Below are 18,769 nucleotides of genomic sequence, written 5' to 3'. Positions count from 1 at the left end.
GGAATAATTGAAACCTTAATTCTGCATACTTTCTCAAATGGCAAAAAAGAACTGTTTTTTAAAAATCCAATTGTTTGGATCTGATATTAACAGAAAGGCTAACCGGGAGCCCCGTAGCAAAGTGGGTGGTGGTGGTGGGGTTTGGGGGGGGGAAAGAGTGGTGCGAGGGGGGGAACACAAATACCCTGGAGTCATGATGGTCCTATTGAATGACAGGTCCATATTTAATTTTTTTTAAAACTCTGTTTCACCCTTGCCGGTTCGGCAGCCTGAGTCTGCATCACTAATCTGTAAAAGATTTGTGGTATTATCATATATGCCAGTAAACTAAAGGTTAATATATGTACACAGAGAGCCACTAGAGGGAGCTAGTCTGAGGTACACACGAGAGGGGCAGAGCATTGGGGGGCAGAAGGTTGGAGCAGGAGCTGAGCTAAGAGTACTGAAGATAGTGGGCGGGATTCTCCGACCCCCCGCCGGGTCGGAGAATCGCCGGGGGACGGCGTGGATCCCGCCCCCGCCGTCCTCCGAATTCTCTGACCCCCCCAAAGGTCGGCGAGGCTTGAGTCGCGCCGCCCGCCTCGGAGAATGGCGGGGACCGGCACGACTCAATGGGCCCCGGGGCTGCCCGAATTCTCTGGCCTGCGATGGGCCGAAGTCCCGCTGGTGTTTTGCCGGTCCCGCCGGCGTGGATCAGGCTAGGTCCCTTACCGGTGGGACATGGTGGCGTGGGCGGGCTCCAGGGTTCTGGGGGGGGGGGCACGAGGCGATTCGGCCCCGGGACGTGCCCCCACAGTGGCCTGGCCCGCGATCGGAGCCCACCGGTCCACAGGTGCTCCTGTGCCGTGGGGGGCACTCTTTTCCTATGCGTCGGCCATGTCAGCCTCCGCGATGCCCGACGTGTAGTTGATACCCCACCGCACATGCGCAGGGATGACGCCAGCAGCCACTGACGCTCCCGCGCATGCATGGACTCTTACCGGCTGGCGGAGTCCCTTCGACCCCGGCTGACGTGGCGCCAAAGGCCTTCCACACCAGCCAGCGGGGCGTAAACCACTCCGCCGCCAGCCTAGCCCCTGAAGCTGTGGAGGATTCCGCACCTTTGGGGCGGGCCGACGCAGGAGTGGTTCACGTCACTGCCAGGACCCCCCGCCCCGACGGGTACGGGAGAATCCCACCCAGTGAGAGTGCGGAGAGTAGTTAATGAGTTACTGAGTTAGATGTTAGATGAATACAGTTTGTGTGTCGTTAATCAACTGCTAGTTCTTAGGGATATGTGTCGAACCCAATTGTAGTGTTAAATAAATAGTTTACAAGACTCGTTCTCTGATCAACACTACACATCAAAGCCATCTGGTTAGAGCAAGGCAGAGAATAACACAAGATTGTGGGACACAATTGGGAGCTTAGACCATGAATGGGCAGGGACGGGAGGAGTTTGGGGGAGAAATCTTGAAATTTTAGAGAGGGTTGGCCGATCCCAGGAGAAGATTTCTTTTGCAAGGTTTGGGTAGTGGTGTCCAAGGGAAACCATTCCGCCTCTCCCTGCTCACAAGTAATGATATGGAAATAACATTGCCTCAGCTGCTTCATCTGCATTTTGCTGCCCTGTCTCCTGACAGGCAGCATCAAATTTAAAGTAACTGCACACAGTGGGAACCTGATTTAGACATTATAATATGCCTCATCCCTAATACTAATCAGATTGATGATGAAATCCACAAGCACTGCAGGTACACAAGGCCCAATTTTGTGTAAGTGGCAGAGTCTGTGCCTGGAGAATGTTGGCTAGCTGCTTCAGCCAGGCTAGCCCACAGGGCAGTGAGACAACCATTTAGAGGGTCATCTCATCCAAATAAATAGCATAAGCTCTCAGCGCATCTTCTGCCTTATGCCAGAGAAAAAATAAATGCCGGCCAGCAATTTACGTTTAAAGGGAAGTAAACACTTAAAAGGATAGGTGTCTGCCCACAGGAGCAAACATCACTTCACTTTCATAAAGTTTACAATGGGTTTTAATTGTTTGTCAGCCTTTACCCAGGCATGATTATAGCCAAAGTATTCTGTGACTTTGTGATGTGGGTTCAAAGAACAAAGAAAAATTACAGCACAGGAACAGGCCCTTCGGCCCTCCAAGCCTGCGCCGATCCAGAGCCTCTATCTAAAACTGTCACCTACTTTCTAAGGATCTGTATCTCTCGGAGAATCGCGCCCAAGGACTTTTACAATGTTTGGCAATTCAGGCAAGAGGTAATAGTCACTTTCAACAGCCTATTCAGTGCACAGGTGTCTTCTTCAAATCCCTGCCTTTGGAGACCCTGATGAGTTGTAGCTGCTCAGAGTCCATGAGAGTGTTTGGCAGCTTCCTTTTTGAAGTACAGGCACAGTAGTCCAGGTCTGGTTTGGCTTGCTCACAAAGGACTGGCCAGGCCAACAACCATAACTACTAGCATGTGGTGGTGTGAAAAGAGATGCAGAGATTTTTGGTGAGGTTTGTCCCAAGCAGCACTGGAAAATGCTCTACGAGTTGTCCCCAGGGATGCAGCCCCGAGATAAACATCCACTTCTGCTGTGAAAGATGCTCTTTGATCTACTCTCAACTTGCATAGGTTTAAGATGCAAGGGCAAGGTTTAGAGGAGATGTATGAGGCAAGTTTTTTACACAGAGGGTAGTGGGTGCCTGGAACTCGATGCCGGAGGAGATGGTGGAAGCAGGGACGATCGTGATATTTAAGGGGCAGGATCATAGAATTTACAGTGCAGAAGGAGGCCATTTGGCCCATCGAGTCTGCACCGGCTCTTGGAAAGAGCACCCCACCCAAGGTCAACACCTCCACCCTATCCCCATAACCCAGTAACCCCACCCAACGCTAAGGGCAATTTTGGACACTAAGGGCAATTTATCGTGGCCAATCCACCTAAACTGCACATCTTTGGACTGTGGGAGGAAACTGGAGCACCCGGAGGAAACCCACGCACACACGGGGAGGATCTGCAGACTCCGCACAGACAGTGACCCAAGCCGGAATCGAACCTGGGACCCTGGAGCTGTGAAGCAATTGTGCTATCCACAATGCTACCGTGCTGGCATCTTGACAAATACATGAATAGGATGGGAATAGAGGGATACGGACCCAGGAAGTGTAGAAGATTTTAGTTTAGACGGGCAGCATGGTCGGCACAGACTTGGAGGGCCAAAGGGCCTGTTCCTGTGCTACACATTTCTTTGTTCTTTGTTCTTTTTGTTTGCTGGTCCTCCAGCGTAATAAGCTGTCAATAAGATGGTCCTCCAGTGGCTGTTGATCTAACAATGCCATTGCAACTCCAAAGTAGCACCCATGCTGCCCACATTACAAGTAAATTAGCGGCTGGAATGAGACCGTTATGAGAAATATGGTGAAGGTTAAACTTTTGTAAAGCAAAACATAATTTCAAAACTAAAGCCAAAATGTTGCAATAAAATTGGAGGCAAAGCAATAGAATAAGCATTTATGGCCAAAAATGGACAAGTGATTCTCACTTTTAAGAAGCTCCTGCTACATGCCGACAATTTACACACTGGGGTTTCCATTTTGAATCACTTCATGCACAATGTGAGCAGAAAGTCACAAGATCCAGTGAGGAACCGATTTAAGTCATTCTCAGAGCAATAATGAGGTATCCATTTGCCATCAACACTGCAATATCCTGCACAGGACCTACGGGGTGAGAATGTGTGCCTATCCCATGCTCTTTGTGGAATATGAACTAGGAGTGGACTATCTCAATTAACCTGTGTATATAAGGTCGACAGTAAGGCACCAATAACAGAGAGGAACTCGGTAAGGATCTATTGGATAGTGTATATATAGTTTGTGTAAATAAAACTTTGTTCTTACTTTACTCGGTATGGACTCCCTGGGCGGGATTCTCCGACCCGAAACGGCCGGGGGTGGCGTGAATCCCGCCCCCGCTGGCTGCCGAATTCTACAGCGCCGGAGATTTGGCGGGGGCGGGAATCATGCCGTGCCAGTCAGCGGGTTCCCCCCCCCCGGCGATTCTCCGGCCCGCGATGGGCCGAAGTCCCGCCCGTTCAATGCAGGTCCTGCTGGCATAAATTGGACTTGGTCTCTTACCAGCGGGACCTGGCAGCGGGGGGGCGCAGAGCGGTGGCCTGGCACGTGATCGGGGCCCATCGATCCGCGGGCGGGCCTGTGCCGTGGGGGCACTCTATTCCTCTGCGCCGGCCATGTAAGCCTCCGCAATGGCTGCTGCGAAGGTGAACCCCCCCCTGCGCATGTGCAGGGATGACGTCAACGGGATCCCACCCTCGTCGCCAGTTTAATAAGGATACGGGGAGTCCACACTCAGTGATGAAAAAACAAAGTTTTATTTACACAAACGACATATACACTACCCAATAGATCCGCACCAGGTTCCTCTCTGTCCACGGTTCCGGACTGAACATAGAACATAGAACATTACAGCGCAGTACAGGTCCTTCGGTCCTCGATGTTGCGCCGACCTGTGAAACCCCTCTAAAGCCCATCTACACTATTCCCTTATCGTCCATATGCCTATCCAATGACCATTTGAATGCGTTTAGTGTTGGCGAGTCCACTACTGTTGCAGGCAGGGCATTCCACGCCCTTACTACTCTCTGAGTAAAGAACCTACTTCTGACATCTGTCCTCTATCTATCTCCCCTCAATTTAAAGCTATGTCCCCTCGTGCTGGACATCACCATCCGAGGAAAAAGGCTCTCAATGTCCACCCTTCTGATGTCCACCCCTCTGATCATCTTGTATGCCTCAATTAAGTCACCTCTTAACCTTCTTCTCTCTAATGAAAACAGTCTCAAGTCCTTCAGCCTTTCCTCGTAAGATCTTCCCTCCATACCAGGCAACATCCTTGTAAATCTCCTCTGTACCCTTTCCAATGCTTCCACATCCGTCCGATAATGCGGCGACCAGAACTGCATGCAATACTCCAAATACGGCCGCACCAGAGATTTGTACAAATGCAACATGACCTCATGGCTCTGTAACTCAATTCCTCTACCAATAAAAGCTAACACACCGTACGCCTTCTTAACAACCCTCTCAACCTGGGTGGCAACTTTCAGGGATCTATGGACATGGACACCGAGATCTCTGTGCTCCTCCACACTACCAAGAATCTTACCATTAGCCCAGTACTCTGTCTTCCTGTTATTCCTTCCAAAATGAATCACCTCACACTTTTCTGCATTAAACTCCATTTGCCACCTCTCAGCCCAGCTCTGCAGCTTATCTATGTCCTTCTGTAACTTGTAACATCCTTCTGCATTGTCCACACCTCCACCGACTATAGTGTCATCTGCAAATTTACTCACCCATCCTTCTACGCCCCCCTCCAGGTCATTTATAAAAATGACAAACAGCAGCGGCCCCAAAACAGATCCTAGTAACTGGACACCAGTCTGAACATTTCCCATCAACCACCACCCTTTGTCTTCTTCCAGTTAGCCAATTTCTGATCCAAACTGCTAAATCACCCTGAATCCCATGCCGCTGTATTTTCTGCAATAGCCTACCGTGGGGAACCTTATCAAACGCTTTACTGAAATCCATATACACCACATCAACTGCTTTACCCTCACCCACCTGTTTGGTCACCTTCTCAAAGAACTCAATAAGGTTTGTGAGGCACGACCTACCCTTCACAAAACCATGTTGACTATCTCTAATCAAATTATTCCTTTCCAGATGATTATACATCCTATCTCTTATAAACCTTTCCAACACTTTTCCCACAACAGCAGTAAGGCTCACTGGTCTATAGTTACCAGGGTTATCTCTACTCCCCTTCTTGAACAAGGGGACAACATTTGCTATCCTCCAGTCTCTGGCACTATTCCTGTAGACAATGATGACAGAAAGATCAAAGCCAAAGACTCAGCAATCTCCTCCCTAGCTTCCCAGAAAATCCTAGAATAAATCCCATCCGGCCCAGGGGACTTATCTATTTTCACACTTTCCAGAATCGCTAACACCTCCTCCTTATGAACCTCAAGCCCTTCTAGTCTAGTAGCCTGTATCTCAGTATTCTCCTCGACAACTTTGTCTTTTTCCTGTGTGAATACTGACGGAAAATACTCATTTAGCACCTCTCCTATCTCCTCGAACTCCACGCACAACTTCTCACCACTGTCCTTGACTGGCCCTACTCTTACCCTAGTCGTTCTTTTATTCCTGACATATCTATAGAAAGCTTTAGGGTTATCCTTGATCCTACTGGCTGACCTTATATGCATAGATTAATTGAGATACCCTGCCCCTAGCGTGGGAGCTCACACTCAGCAAGGAGCACGGGGAAGACAAGCATTCCCACCCCATAGGTCCCATGCGGGATATTACAAACACCACATCAGTGATGAAAATGTTTAAGTCAGCACATCATATGGCCCTTTGTAAATTATGCTCGGCCAATTTCTCAACTCATACCCTTAGGGTTCAGCTTGGTGCTGACAGCAAAGCCTTATTAAATTACCCCTATAAAATAAAAACAATTTTGCTCCTATTTATTCACAGTTGTAGCCAGGATTAGGTAATAACCAAGGGGAAGATTACCTCTGTGCTCAGTTTATAAGTGTCAACCTATTTATAACGAGGCATTTATTATTTATGATTGCTCAGAGGAAATCTTCCTCCACAATTCCTATTTAAACAACTAATCTGGTTAATAAAAGTCAAAAATGTTTACCTATGTTCCAAAGGTTTGCTGCTTTTTTGCCACGATAGTCACAGATCACACTTGCATCCTCACTGTGTCGACAGTTGTGTGTCCCAATGTCTTGCTTGATGCAATCTGACAATGTTTGCTCAGTCCCCGTGCATTTCACATTATCCATGTGTATCGGCCCCACACCATCTCCAAAATAAGCCAGTGGCCTTCCCTTGGATGGGCCCCTTAAATTAAAACACATGTGATACTCAGAAGATATTAAACCTTACATCTGCTTTTATTGTCTACACATTTTTAACATCATTTTCTTTTTTTTTTAATAAACCTTTTATTGAGGTATTTTTGGTACAGTAACAACAACAAAATAAACAATATACATGAAACCACAAACATAGTGCAAAAGCCATTTACCTCTCGTACAGGTCCCACCCTTATTGACCCCCCTACTCTAATCTAAACTACTCCCCCCACCCCGTCTGCTGTCGATTAATTTCCCGCAAAGAAGTCGATTAACGGTTGTGGCAACCGGAGGTGGCCTCCGGGTGAATCCTAACAGTGACCCTCTCAAGGCGAACTTGATTTTCTCCAAACAGAGAAAGCTAGCCATGTCCGATAGCCAGGTCTCCAACTTCGGGGGCTTTGAGTCCATCCAAGCTAATAGTATCCGTCTCCGGGCTACCAGAGAAGCAAAGGCCAGAACGTCTGCCTCTTTCTCCTCCTGGACTCCCAGGTCTTCTGACACCCCAAAAATCGTCACCTCTGGACTCAGCGCCACCCTTGTTTCTAATGTCGTGGACATGACATCTGCAAACCCCTGCCAAAATCCCCTAAGCTTTGGGCATGTCCAAAACATGTGAACATGGTTTGCTGGCCCTCCTGCACACCTTGCACACCTATCTTCTACCCCAAAGAACCTGCAGAACCTGCTCCTCTGGGCCATTGTCATGTGAGCCCGGTGAACGCCCTTGAATTGTATCAGGCTGAGCCTGGCACATGTTGTGAACGCGTTGACTCTACTCAACGCGTCTGCCCAGAGAACATCCTCTATCTTTCCTCTCAACTCTTCTTCTCACTTGCGCTTCAGCTCCTCAGTCTGCGCCTCCTCAGACCCCATAAGCTCCTTGTAAATGTCAGAGACCCTCCCACACTCCTCCCACCCACACTCTAGAAACTACCCTGTCCTCTATCCCCCTTGGTGGTAGGAGCGGGAAGGTTGAAACCTGCCTGCATAGGTGACCCCCAGCTAGCTTGGTGACCCCTGCCCATGGTGCCAGGCATTCTCCCACCTATTGTCCACCCCCCCCCACCCCCCCCACCCTCCCCCCCCCCCCCGGCTCATACACACCTACTCAAACGAAAAACCAGTCCCACAATAGTTGCCCTCGAAAAAAGATAAACTAAGAAAAGATCAAACAGAAGATTCAGCATCTAACAAACACAACTCCATCGCCCCATCAGTGCAAATGTAAACTTTAACTCACTCAGCTCTGCAACTGGCCCCAAATCAATACAGAAAGCATTACAAATAACGTCTGAAAAACGAAAAACAAGAAACATTTTTAACGTGAATGTTACAGCAAAGTCCAAAGTCCTCAGTCCGCCACCAGTTGTTTCCTTTTCGCGAAGTCCATCGCTTCATCGGGCGACTCGTCATAAAAATGTTGCTCCTCATACGTGACCCAGAGACGGGCCGGATACAGAAGTCCAAACTTCACCTTTTTCTTAAAAGGGTCGACTTTATCTGATTGAACCCTGCTCTTCTCCTGGCAACCTCTGCACTCAGGTCCTGCTAGATCCACAGGATATTGTTGTCCGACTTACAACTCTGTGTCTGCCTGGCCCGCTGTAAAATACGCTCCTTCTCCAAGGAATCTCACCACCATTACCCTCGGTGGGTCCCCCACTCAGGGTTTCCTCACGAGCGCTCTGTGAGTCCTGTCCACCCAAGGGTCTGGAGAACGTCCCATCACCCAGGAAATTCGCGAACATGCCCGCTATGTATGCCCCAGTGTCTGCTCCTTCGGACCCCTTCAAGAGACCAACGATCCTCAGGCTCTGCCAGCGGAATCTGATCTCTCGGTCCTCCACCTTCTCCAGGAGCCTTTTCTGCTGGTCTCTCAGCAGCCCAATCTCCAACTCCACCGCAGTTTGATGTTCCTCCTGCTCAGCCAGCGCCTTCTCTATTTTCTGGATCGCATGATCTTGGGCATCCAATCTGAGCTCCAGCCGCGCAATTGATTCTTTAATCGGGTCCAAGCATTCCTGCTTCTGCTTGGCGAAGCCCTCCTGGATAAATTACATCAGCTGTTCCGTTGACCGCGGGGTCGACAAGCCAGGACTCCAGTCATCAGCTTTCCCCCACTGCAGCTTCAGCCCAAGCCTTCTCTGCTCATCTGTTTCTTCCTTTGCGAGCACTTCCAGTCCGCCTCGCCATGCACCGATGTGGGACTCCGATCAACAATGGCCTCTATCATCAATTTTCCAAATCAAGTCCTGTAAAAAATTCGGGGGAAAAGGTCCAAAGGTCCGACCAGAGCGGGAGCCACCAGATGTGCGACCTACTCCTTCATAGCCGCCACTGGAAGTCCATATTTAACCAATTTAATGGAGTACTTTGAAGGAGTCACATGTAGTCTGGATAATGGGATAAAGGGTAAGGCTGAGGATCATTTCGGGGGCCTTGGAGATGGCTACACTGAACAAAATGGGGTTATGTGCTGCCTCGGCCGCATGTTCCCCGTTCATCCCCTTATACGACCTGACTCGCGTTGAATAGCCATGTGTTTCTCGGCACTGCGAGCGCCAGGAAACAGGCGGCTAAACACTAGGGGACTTTGTGCCTTTTGGGTGGATCGTGCCCAGAGAGTGGTCACAGGTGAGTCTTTTTTCTGGTTGGCAAGATGTAACATCTGATGTGCCACAGGGATCATTGCTGAGGCCTGAAATTTTCATGATTTATGTAAATTACTTGAATAAAAGGACCAAAGATAAGAGGCTGGATTCTCCGGTCGCCGACGCTGAAATCGCGCTTGGCGATTGGAGAATCCCGACCGAATCGGGGGCGGCGTCGCTTTCGCGATGCTTCACCCCTCCAAAGTGCCGTATTCTCTGAGCACGGCGCACGATGTATTGACGGCCTCAGGACATTGCCTGAAGCCCGCCCCCTGATGCTCCGCCCCCAACCGGCCGAGTTCCCGATGTCATTGGCTGCGTGCGGTCTCATCCGTCGGGAACTCGGCATGGTGGCTGCAGACTCAGTCCAGTGCTGCCACAGTCGGGGGAGAACTGATCCCTGGGCAGGGAGGGGACTTTATCAGGGGGTGGAGGCACTATGGGGGCTTGTCTGGGGCGCGTGAGCCGGCCAAAGTTGGGGGGCACTATTTTGCAGGCCGGGTCCACGAGCGGCCTCCACCATGTAGCATGGTAGGGATACTGCAGGCCTCCGCCGTGCACATGCATGGCCACGGACCTGGCAATTCACTGGGCCGTATCGGGAGCTAGAGCCGGGTGCTCTATGCTGCCGGCATGCTAGCCCCCAGCTAGACAGACAATGGGTGGCCATTTTATGCCATTTTTTCTGGCGTAAACCACCGCTCCCACGCTTCAGAATCGGAGAATCCAGCCCATGGGTTTTAAATTTGCTGATGACACGAAGATAAGTAGGCAAGTACATTGTGAAGAGGACATAAGGAGGCTACAAAGAGACATGGATAGGTTAAGTGAACAGTCACAAGATTTGGCAAGTGGAGTATCATGTGGGAAATGTGGAATTGTCTGTTTTGGCATGAAAACTAAAAGGAGGCATATTACCTAAATGGTAAAAGACTGCAGAGTTCTGAGATGCAAAGGGATCTTGGTATCGAAGGGCGGGTTTTCCACTCCCTCCGAGGTGTGTTCTGCAGCGGCAGAGGGCAGCTCACCAGTGGCTCGCAGCGGGATCTTCTGGTTCCACTGCTGTCAATGAAATTTCCCATTGAACCCACTCCACGTTGCCAGGAAATCCACGGTGGGGTGTGCCATCATCAAGACCAGAAGATCCCACTGACGTGAACTACCGAAAGATCTTGCCCGCTGTATGCAGTTTTGGTAGGAAGGATGTAAGTTTGTTGGAAGCAGTTCAGAGAATGTTTATTAGACTAATATAAGTAATGGGAGGGTTGTCGTGTGCGGAAAGTTCAGAAAGGCTAGTCTTTAATCTGTTGGAGTTTAGAAGAGTAGGAAATGATTTGATTGAAACATATAAGAGCCTGAGAGGTCTTAAAAGTGTGGACCCGGAGAGGATGTTTCCCCTTATGGGAGGATCTGGAACTAGGGGTCACTATTTTGAAATAAGGGGTTGCCCGAGATGAGGATACATTTTTTTCCTCAGTATTGTGAGTCTTTGGAACTCTTTCCTCAATAGATGGTCTTTGAAAATTTTATGGTAGAGGTAGATAGATTCTTGATAAGTAAGGGAATGGAAGATTATTGGGGGTTGGTAGGAATGTGGAGCTGAGGTTACAGTCAGTTCAACTATGATCTTATTGATTGGCGGAGCAGGATCAAGGGGCCAAGTAGCCGACCCCTACTCCTAATTCATATGTACATAAGTTTCTTTGATCCTGCCTGCACTCAATTTATCTTGCATACCAATAGGAAAATAACATTTTCTAATGTAAACTTGTCCTTGTTTTATCAATCAATTCCCTGGATTTGGACCTTATCCAATTGTTGACACATCTCAGATTGATGTGGGAAATTTATGTATTGTGGTAAGCAAGGTATCACAATCTTATAGAACGGGCCTTGATATGGAGATGCCGGCGTTGAACTGGGGTGGGCACAGTAAGACGTCTTAAAACACCAGTCCAACAGGTTTGTTTTCAATCACTAGCTTCCGTCTTGCATCATTGACTTTGTCTATATATGTGTTTCTGGAACCCAACTCTTCAGTCATCTGAGGAAGGAGCAGTGCTCTGAAAGCTAGTGATTCAAAGCAAACCTGTTGGACTACCTGGCGTTGTAAGACTTCTTATAGAACAGGGTGGAAGGACCAGCAGGTATTTTTCCATCCTAGATCTATTTGTTTGTTTGCATCCAAAAATAATATCTGGAGCAAAGGCGTATTTCCCATAATTATTCATTACTAATTTAAATAGTCAGAACATATTGGGCAATATGCTAATAATTTTGTGATATGCACATCAGGCAGGAAAGGATTCCCACCAGCTATGCAATTTGACAACATTGGCCCAGTAAAGTTGGCCAGGTTTAGGCTGCTGACTGAGTGATTAGGTGCTGCAATCATAGAAACCAAGTCAACCAATTGTACCACCCAATAGTCAATAGGTTAGCGCCTTGTCTTTGATTTGAGGACAAAATGAACTTCAAATTCTGAGCATTGACTGCAAACTCCACTGTCTGGTAAACTCTATAGAAATTCAAAATAATCTGCTCTATGTACACACTACTTACTGATATTCTACCAAGTAGAGTTCTACTGGGTTAAAATCCTGGAACTCCCTTCCGAACAGCACTGTGGGTGTACTACATATGGACTGCAGCAGTTCAAGAAGGCAGCTCACCACCACCTTCTCAAGGGCAATTATGGATGGGCAACAGATGCTGGTCTTGCCAGCAAAACCCACAACCAAAATAGTGAATTGTTTAAAAATTAAATACAGTATAATATGGGTGAGATCGTATGAAATCCTGAGGCTTCTCTTCTATTATTCTTCAGCAACGAGGCTGACACCATGTTATAATATTTCTTTGAACCTGACCTTCACGGAAAGCTCTCTTGCAGGAACAGACTTCTCATTGCTGTGGTCTTTACACCATTCAATTTTCACACATTCCCATCCTTCAAAATCACCATTAAGGGCATTTGCTGCATCAGGAAACTACCTCCCTCCTGCCCTGCAATAACTCCATGGAATGTATGAATAGGAATATCTTTCATCCCATTGATGGTCAGATTTGGCCAGACCACAGGAATAGAATTGTCAGTTCACAATGTCTTCATTTTGCAGCAATCTGTGGCATCATTATTTACAGGTGGACTGAGTGCAAAACTAAGGAAAAGCTGGGCATCAGTTCCTTAAATTCCATGAATTTGGGTAATCTTGTCCGAGCCCCTCAATGTGGTACTAAATGGCATTAAACCGGTGTTCTCACTCGCAATGGCTGATATGTGAAATTCAAATATCATACTTGGTAAGACAAACGAGAAGGGAGAAAAAAGGAGTTAAGGCACATCTTTAAATCTGTATAGATTTGGACAAACTTTAATTTTCTTCTGGCATTGTTAGAACTGGCTGGCGGTGTTTATTGCTGACTTTGGATGTTCAGCTCTCAAGTACGTTAACCTTTAACCTTCATGTGGAAAAATAAACCAAACTGTGCACTGTAGAAAAGGGGACCTACGAGATGCACAACAGCAGCGGCCACCCGGAGCGGAGCATATTTGTCAGATACTACACTGGGCTTTTTGTGAAGTGGCCACCCTGAGTAATGCTAAATAGCATTTAGTAAATGTTGAAATAATTACAGCACATTTCAAAAGCAGCTGTGATTGACCAACAATAACTTAATTCTATAGAAATCTGATGGAATTTCCTGCTGTCTACTTATGCCAAATGGTTTTAACAATCTTCAAATACAAGGGAAATCCCCGGGCAGGAAAACACTTACCACTGTTATAGCTGCCCTTTTATGTGCTATTGCGAGATAAAGTAATCCATGAAACAATCGGTGAACACTCACCTTTTGTGAATGACAATAAACTGACAGGTATTTGTAGGTTTCAGAAACATTTGATGATGAGGTTCTGAGGGATACCAGTCAGATTTTCTGATTTTGGGTGAGGTTCTACAGGTTTTTCATGAACCTGTGGATGCATTTTCCAACATGCAACGGTTGGTTTTATTATGTTGCCTTCCATTTATATGCTTTTCTCATGTCATTGGATTCTAGTGGCCTTGACATGCACCTTACAAAGAGGGGATGATGCATATTAATTTGGGTCTTTACTGTGAGCTGCGAGGTTAAAATAATGGGGAGGAGTTCATGAGGGATCAATGACTTGAGTTATCCTGACCTCTACGACTTCCTATCGCTATACTCTGGGAGCTATACCCAGACATGTCAGAGATCTGTCTTTGCTGCTATTGATTCACAAGAAAGTCTGCCATGGAGCTGTGCAATTTGTTGCACAGTGATCAACATTGCTCATCCGGATGTAGAACAGCTGTAATTATGGGTGTGAACATAAGAACCGCAGGAATTGGATACCTTCCGCATCAACTCAGGGAACATCTGTTTCAGCAGGTGTGATGCCAACTATTTTTGAATGCAGTAGTAACTTATATTCTTCCCTGTAAAAAGAAGCCATCGCAATACGCAGCTTTCCATGGATAGTAGGTTATGCCTACTATTGGCCATGCTAAATTGCCACTTAGTGTCCAAATATTTGTAGTTTGGATTAAGGAGTTGCGGGGAGAAATTCACCATTGTGAGGTCTGATGACAAATTTTACAGCACAATGCCTGATTGGTGAGTGCATTTGAGTGACTATAACCTTATTCTGAGCCTTTGAAAGGTGGAGCTAGCTGCTGCATAAAAAGGCAGTAAAGCCTCCTCAATATGTTAATAAAGGACATCATACTTGTCAAAGAAACCACTGGCTGACAGGCCTGTGTTGCTCAGGTTTTCAGGAGTTTACTGCTTCCGAACCATTAGGTTTTCTTTTCTTCATCTCCCATGATCAACCCCCACCTTCCAGTTTCCTTTCCCCACCCCACCTCCAAATCCCAGGGCTGCTGCCAGTGAGACAAACAGACCAAATTGCGACTGGTCACATGTGTGAGCTGGCTGTAGAGGTGAAACTTAGTTGTTACAATGAGTTTTGAGGTCCAATTTCTGCTTGGACCTCCTGGTTCAGGTGGGCGTTGATAATATGCTGTCCATTATGTGTATGAAAATGAGTCATAATGCATTTAGCCTCCTGTAGTTTCTTCACATGAGATGTCCCCATTATCTGAAACCCAAATTGCAATTCCTTTTTATCACTTGTGCCAGCTAAACCATCATGACGATGGCATAGCTTGTAGCACTTCAGCCTCCCCTTCTTCTTCTTTGGTACCTGCCTTGACTCAACTTCACTCCTCATTTAAAATCTCTCACATCTATTGGCCACTCTGCTCAACCCTGTCATCTCACGGGCCTGCCCACCTCTGACGTCTTACCAGCAAGACTGACATTGCCAAGCTCCTTGTCTCCTTTACCACCCATATCCTGCTGCAATCTTCCAAACCTACTCTATCTACTCTTCCATCGCCCTCTACCCCGGGTAAAAACCTTTCACTTCCATTTCTTTTGGATCAATACACAATTCACATCGTCATTGTCACTGCTGCCCTAATCTCCCATTAAATAAATTTTAAACGGTTCCTTGGGTGGTATTCAATGGAGATGTCGGGTTATCACCAACCGGCTTGAGAGCCAGGGAGAGCCTGCAAAGCCTCTTTGGAAAAGTCTGTCGTATTAAGTGCCAGTCATAGCAGTGGCAGGGATCAGAAGTCCTGTCTGCCGAGAGCTATCAACCTCTTCACTGGAAATGGGGAAGCTGTTGTTGTACAGCATCCACTGAGGCCAAGGATTTATAGAATTTACAGTGCAGAAGGAGGCCATTCAGCCCAACGGGTCTGCACCAGCTCCTGGAAAGAGCACCCACCCAAGCCCACACCTCCACCCCATCCCCACAACCCAGTAAACCCACCCAACACCAAGGACAATTTTGGACACTAAGGGCAATTTATCATGGCCAATCCACCTAACCTGCACATCTTTGGACTGTGGGAGGAAACCGGAGCACCCGGAGGAAACCCACGCACACACGGGGAGAATGTGCAGACTCCACACAGACAGTGACCCAAGCCGGGAATTGAACCTGGGACCCTGCCGCTGTGAAGCAATTGTGCTAACTGTGGTGAATGTAATATAGATGTATATATCTCAGGAACTTGTATTGGGCTCCACCCTTGGCTCCGCCCATGACTCCTCCCCCTAGTGCAGCTGTATAAATACCCGTGTCCAGAGTCAGCCTGAGTTCAGTACGAGTTCATCGACAGGTAACAGGCTGGCGCTGAAGTAAGTCGATTAAAGCCTAGATTCACATTGGAAACACGTGTCTGGTGAATTGATGGTTCCATCACTAACCACTATGCTACCGTGTTGCCCTAAATTGGCATGGACCCAGGCAGAGGTGAGAGATGGCAGGATAGGGCGGTTGCAGGCCTGGGGGTCATGAGAGTGTGGGAGGGGTTTGTGTCAAGAACAGGGGTGGGAGATTGCAAAATCTCCCCAAAGAAATTCCAGATTCATCTGTGTAGCTGTCTCTGTCCAATTAACACAACTTCCAACCCTCACCTTGCAAGTACTTGCTACATTATATTGACAAGTCTGATGGCAAATCTGTAACTTCCCCAACTATGCATCTTGGAGTGTCCTGTTAATCAGAATCTAATGTGTCATCCTCTATAATACACTGTACCCCACATTCTGAATGCCCAGCTCTCTCAAAGAAGAGGCAAAAAGAGGTTATAAAAACAGAGGAAGCTACCAGCTCCCACTCCAATATCAGAACAGTAGCAAGAATAGTGGGCACGATTCTCCGATGCCGCGCGGCATCGGGAAAGCCATTGTGAACTCGGCCGAGTTTCACGACGGCGTCAGAGGCCGCTCCTCGCCCCCTATTCTCCCCCCGGGGAGCTAGGAGCGGCGTTGCGGGAAACTTGGCCGCCGGGCCTTGACGCTTGCATCAAAACAGCACACCGAGAATGACGCGGCCGGTGGCGCCGAGGTGACGGCAGCCGCGCATGCGCGGGTTGGCTGGCTCCAACCCGCGCATGCGCGGTTGCCGTCTTCCCCTCCGCAAGACATGGCGGCTTGATCTTGCGGGGTGGCGGAGGGAAAAGAGTAAAAGAGTGTGTTTCTTAGAGACGCCGGCCCGACGAATGGTGGCCACCGATCGCGGGTCTGTCACCTCCTGAGCACGTCCGTGGTGCTCGATCCCCTCTCCGCCCCCCACAGGCCCCACACTTACCTGTCGCGCGCTGTTCACGACGGCAGCGACCAGGTGTGGTTGCCGCCGGCGTGAACCGGTCGGGTTCGTCAGGCCGCTCGATCCATCCGGGCCGGAGAATCGCCGTTCACCGTGAAAAACGGCTAGCGGTGATTCTCCGAGCGGCATGTCGATAAACGTGACACGCCATTTTTGGGGGGGTGGGAGAATCGCAGGGGGTGCCAGGGCGGCGAGTCGTGATTCACCCGGCCCTCCCGCGATTCTCCCACCCGGCGTGGGGAGCGGAGAATCGCGGCCATTTTGTATAAACAGAAACAAATTCCTGAGTCGCCAAATGCCCAAAAAAGTGAAAAAAAGAACAAAGCAGTCAAATCTTGTCAGTGTTACCACAAAAAGTTGAGTTTTACCACATAATTTTGGTAATCTCCTGACATTACGTTCACAACTTGAAGTCTTTCCTGTTCCACGACACGCAGGCACAGTGGTTAGCACTGCTGCCTCACTGCACCAGGGACCCGGGCTCGATTCTGACCTCGGGAGACTATCTGTGTGGAGTTTTCACATTCTCTCCATGTCTGCGTGAGTTTCCTCCGGGTGCTCCGGTTTCCTCCCACAGTCCAAATATGTACAGGTTAGGTGGGGTTATGGGGATGGGGTAGGGCATTGAGCCCAGGTAGGTTACTCTTTCAGAGGGTTGGTGCAGGCTTGATGGGCCGAATGGCCTCCTTCTGCACAGTAAGGATTCTATAGAAACTGATTTAGGCGCACTGGCCGTGTGATTGAATACACAGCAAGCTAAGCACTCCCGGTCAGCAAGCATTGGAAGTGCAAATTTGAAATATTATTGATCAACTGCGTTAACATTGCAACTCACAGGAACAGAATGCTTAAATGAAGTATAATACACTTTCCTTCACTAAATTATAATACCTCCTAAAATATTATGATTATTTAGTACATTGCGCTGTAATGTCCTGTTGCAAATATCATAGGGCAGAATTTCCTTGTTTTTTTTTGATGAGTTAGACAGCCCAAAGAAACTGCGTAAATGGTAAGACATACAATTACCCTGGAAAAGTCACTAATCTTCCACAGAAGAAATAGTGAACAATCAAGGAGGATTCCCATGGAGTCCCAGGGGCAGCACGGTAGCACAATGGGTAGCACTGTTGATTCACAGAACAGAGACCAGGGTTCTCCCGTATCTGCGTGGGTTCCCTCTGGGTGCTCCAGTTTCCTCGCAGTCAAAAATGTGCGAGTTAGGTGGATTGGTCATTCTAAATTGCCCAGTAGTGTCCAAAAGTTAGGTGGGGATGCTGGGTGACAGGAATAGGGGTGGGCTTTGGTAGGGAACTCGTGGAGCAGCATGGTGGCGCAGTGGTTAGCACTGGGACTACGGCACTAAGGACCCAGGTTTGAATCCCTGCCCTGGGTCACTGTCCATGTGGAGTTTGCACATTCTTCCTGTGTCTGCATGGGTTTCATCCCCACAACCCAAAGGTGTGCTGGTTAGGTGGACTGGCCACGCTAAATTGCCCCTTAATTGGAAAAAATATAATTGGGTACTCTAAATTTATTTTTAAATAAGGTTGGGAACTTGTTCAGTGGCCGTTGTAGATTCGATGGGCCGAAAGGCCTCCTTCTGCACTGTACATTCTATGATTCTATGAAAATCCAAGAGCATAACCTTTATTGTTTATTTTTGGCTATGTTTTGCATATCTTTTACTTCAGGATTTATTGCATATTATGCTACTATTTAAACATTTACCCATATTTATTGATACACTCATGAGCTGGCAAAAATTGCACCAGTTTTCTGACTATCTTAGCCTTATTTTCCATTAGGTAAAGCACTTAAAATCTCACCTGGAATCTCAGGAGGAAAAAATCTGTCTAAAATAAAATTCTGGCAGTCATTAATTTAAATGACTAAAAATTACATTAAAATCTATTATTTAAACAACTAGATGGGGGCATAAACGTTTTCAATTATTTTAAA

The 18,769-nt window shown here is 47.8% G+C and overlaps 1 protein-coding gene across 2 annotated transcripts in view; it reads right to left on the bottom strand.

Moving 5' to 3' along the window:
* prss12 (serine protease 12) overlaps positions 1 to 18,769 on the bottom strand; it is a 243,574-nt gene that overhangs the window by 56,397 nt on the left and 168,408 nt on the right. For both annotated transcript variants that reach the window (XM_038791864.1, XM_038791865.1), the window contains one exon: positions 6,724 to 6,929. In XM_038791864.1, the coding sequence (XP_038647792.1) occupies positions 6,724 to 6,929 (206 nt within the window). The remainder of the gene's footprint in view (positions 1 to 6,723; positions 6,930 to 18,769) is intronic.

Source organism: Scyliorhinus canicula, chromosome 3, assembly GCF_902713615.1.
Source record: "Scyliorhinus canicula chromosome 3, sScyCan1.1, whole genome shotgun sequence".
Taxonomy (NCBI): Eukaryota; Metazoa; Chordata; class Chondrichthyes; order Carcharhiniformes; family Scyliorhinidae; genus Scyliorhinus; species Scyliorhinus canicula.
This window is presented reverse-complemented; position numbering and strand designations above follow the sequence as displayed.